A 2,873-nucleotide genomic window follows, 5' to 3' on the forward strand; every position below is an offset into this window, starting at 1 on the left:
TCAATACGGAATTTGATATATGCATTTTATATTTCAATTTGATACATCAAACAACTAATATGAACTCACAAACAAATGAAACAGAGGGGCAACCTAATTGGTGGGAATGCTCAGAATCTGCATGATGCATGAAGATTGACACTCTACGCTTAATCATTCACCTACTTTTCTGGTAAGTACAAAGTTGTACTATATACTTACTAGACATGAGTAAGTACAAGAAGATAAGGGTGTCACTCTGCAAAGTGCAGACCTTATTTAAATCACGTGTTTTAATTAATAGACAGATCGATAGAGTAATATATATATATATATTATTAAAGGAGTTACTACTATATTATTAAGCTAAAAGTGATTATTTGCATGTTTATATCTATTATGATGTAATTGGCTGGTTTAATTCATCTTCTTCTGGCAGCAGTTTCTCTCTGGGCATTGAAGTAGACAGCGGCAACTGGGCTTCCCAATCCATTCTCTGCCGTATACCTTCGAGTGTTGAAATGGTCTCTTGTTGCTGCTGGTTTCACTGTTTGCCTTCCGCTTTGTTTATACAATAAGAACACATATCGGTGAATCCCAATCACTGGTTTTGGACTCTCGTAGCTCACTATCTCTCTTCCTGTACAGTTGAATTTCTAACGTTATATATATTTCTCGAAAACATACTTAATTTAGGGAAGGTGTTGTTTACATAATTAAGTACTTAATTGTGCTCTCTAACAACTTAAACGATGACAACACACCTCAACTAAATTTGCCCATTATTACTTATCATTTCGAGCTACCATGATAACGAATAGTCAATTTGCTTACCAAAAGAGGCATCAGTAGAACCAGGAATATCTGTAACAATCCTGAAAATCCAAAACAAATGCGAAAGCCGATTAACGTCAATGTGATACCCATAACTGATGCAAAAGATTTGTTTACATGCTCTTTTATCAAAGATAATATAGTTACCAGTGGAGGTGTTCCCTCAAGTAAGGATCACTAGGACCTGGAACGTCTGGGTCAGTCATGATCTTTCCAGAGGAAAAAGAAAGGCAACAATATATCAGAAATATTTGAAAGTTTAGAAAATAACAGAAAATCTCAAAAATCAGACAGAGTAATTAAAGACAAAATTGTACTACTACATAGGTAGGTTTGTTACGGAGAATTAATAAAAGAAAATTACAAGGGTGTAAGCAGATCGCATGTCTTCGCCACCAATCTCGACACGAGGTTTAGCAGCAATGACAGGAGGCATGAGTTCATGCCCATTAAACACTTGTTTGCTACCGTTGTATATCACATTCAGTTTCACACTTGGGTTGAAACTGTCTACTACTTCTCCTATCACTCGTGCAACAACAAGTGGTTCAACAACCCTAGAAGCCATCTACTACTTCACCCTTTTGTTCTTCTTCTTTTTGGCGAGCTAGCTAGGGTAATCTAATTGTAGAAATCTGCGAGCTGGTTTGAAGAATGTTACTTGCGGGAGGAAATTATATATAGAACTCTAGAGAGAGAAGGAAAGGCTTGGATGTGAAATTCAAAGATTCGACGTGCCACAAATTAAAGGTTGTCTACATACGGAAAATACGAATGTTTGTATCAAGTAATTTCATGACGGAAAGACAAACCACTAGAGACTGTAGATAGTGGGCAACATAAATTTCTTTTCTGTGCTTCCTTCATTATCAAAGTTAATAAACTCATTCTATAGAGTCCATTAATCCCACTATTTCATTTTATGTGAAAAGATTCCAAGTACCAAGGTTAAAGTACTTAATCTTTCCGTATAAAATTCATATATAATAAGTAATAATTAAAAAGTTTGAAGCTACACAAGAAGTACTATAAGTAGTGATAGTCTATAAATCAAAATATTCCAAAAACAAAAAACTTTAATTTTCTAAATAGTAATAGTGCCTCATAAAAAGGAACGAAAGAATAGTTTTAGTTAATTGAAACCCGTGAAATATCTGACATATGATTTTGTTTATTAAAAAAGTGAACTAATAGCAAAGCCGGAAATATGTGGAGAATGTTGGTAAAATTACTACTCCCTCTGTTCTAGTTTATGTGAATCTATTTCCTTTTTGGTCCGCTCCAAAAAGAATGACACCTTTCTAAATTTGGAAACAATTTAGCTTAAACTTACAATTCTACCCTTAATGAGAAGCTTTTATAACCACACAAATACTCTGGGCCCCTTTTTGACTTGTTTAGGACCACAAATTCCAAAAGTCTTATTTTTTCTTAAACTTCATGCCCAGTCAAACAGGTTCACGTAAATTGGAACGGATGGAGTATCTTTTTTTCTTTTTGTTACTTATCTATGAAACTTACTAGTTTGACATAGTCGGATTTTCGGAGCCTAAATTCGGTTATATATATCTTAGTATTTTATACCGTATATTTTATTACCTTAAATACAGGCATGAGACTTGTGATGCTGGCCTTGGGTCAGTTGGTTATTAGAATGAGGAATACAGCGTTTTGAATTTGAAAACAATATTTTTAGACAACTGGGCGTTCAGCTTTTATGATTCTTGTGTTGTGTACAAATAAGGAATGGAAAGTGCATCTTTTGTGGAAGCAAAAGTACAATTTTTATGTTCCCTCAGCAACGATGCTTTGTTAGATTTGGTAATAACAAGGCATCTTATACAAACTCTTGGCCCCATTTACTATTATAGGGGTATGTGGTTGTAAAGCATGTACTTATATATTTTGCCTACTCTAATGAAACATGAAACATAATTTGTAACTTTAATTAGTGTGCTTGAATTGACATCACTTCTTATTTTGTTAATTCGGTAGCCGTGTTTTAGCATGAAAAAGAATCTGTAATAATTAAACAAACTAAACTATAAAGTGTAACAAAA

General features: G+C 33.9%; 1 protein-coding gene across 1 annotated transcript; it reads right to left on the minus strand.

The window, feature by feature from the left end:
- LOC109210948 (CEN-like protein 1) lies at nt 1-1,456 on the minus strand. Its single transcript, XM_019374431.1, has 4 exons — nt 1,178-1,456; nt 961-1,022; nt 814-854; nt 1-619 (listed from the first exon to the last, which is right to left on the minus strand). The coding sequence occupies exons 1-4, from the start codon at nt 1,379-1,381 to the stop codon at nt 402-404; spliced, it is 525 nt and encodes a 174-aa protein (XP_019229976.1). The 5' UTR covers nt 1,382-1,456; the 3' UTR covers nt 1-401.
- Between the last annotated feature and the right edge of the window lie 1,417 nt (nt 1,457-2,873).

Source organism: Nicotiana attenuata, unplaced genomic scaffold (assembly GCF_001879085.1).
Source record: "Nicotiana attenuata strain UT unplaced genomic scaffold, NIATTr2, whole genome shotgun sequence".
Lineage (NCBI taxonomy): Eukaryota > Viridiplantae > Streptophyta > Magnoliopsida > Solanales > Solanaceae > Nicotiana > Nicotiana attenuata.

Coding starts and splice junctions, on each gene's coding strand:
- LOC109210948 (XM_019374431.1), bottom strand. CDS start 1,381: ATGGCTTCTAGGGTTGTTGAACCACTTGTTGTTGCACGAGTGATAGGA. Junction 855..960: donor TTGAGGGAACACCTCCACTG/GTAACTATATTA, acceptor TTGGATTTTCAG/GATTGTTACAGATATTCCTG. Junction 620..813: donor TTCTACTGATGCCTCTTTTG/GTAAGCAAATTG, acceptor TCAACTGTACAG/GAAGAGAGATAGTGAGCTAC.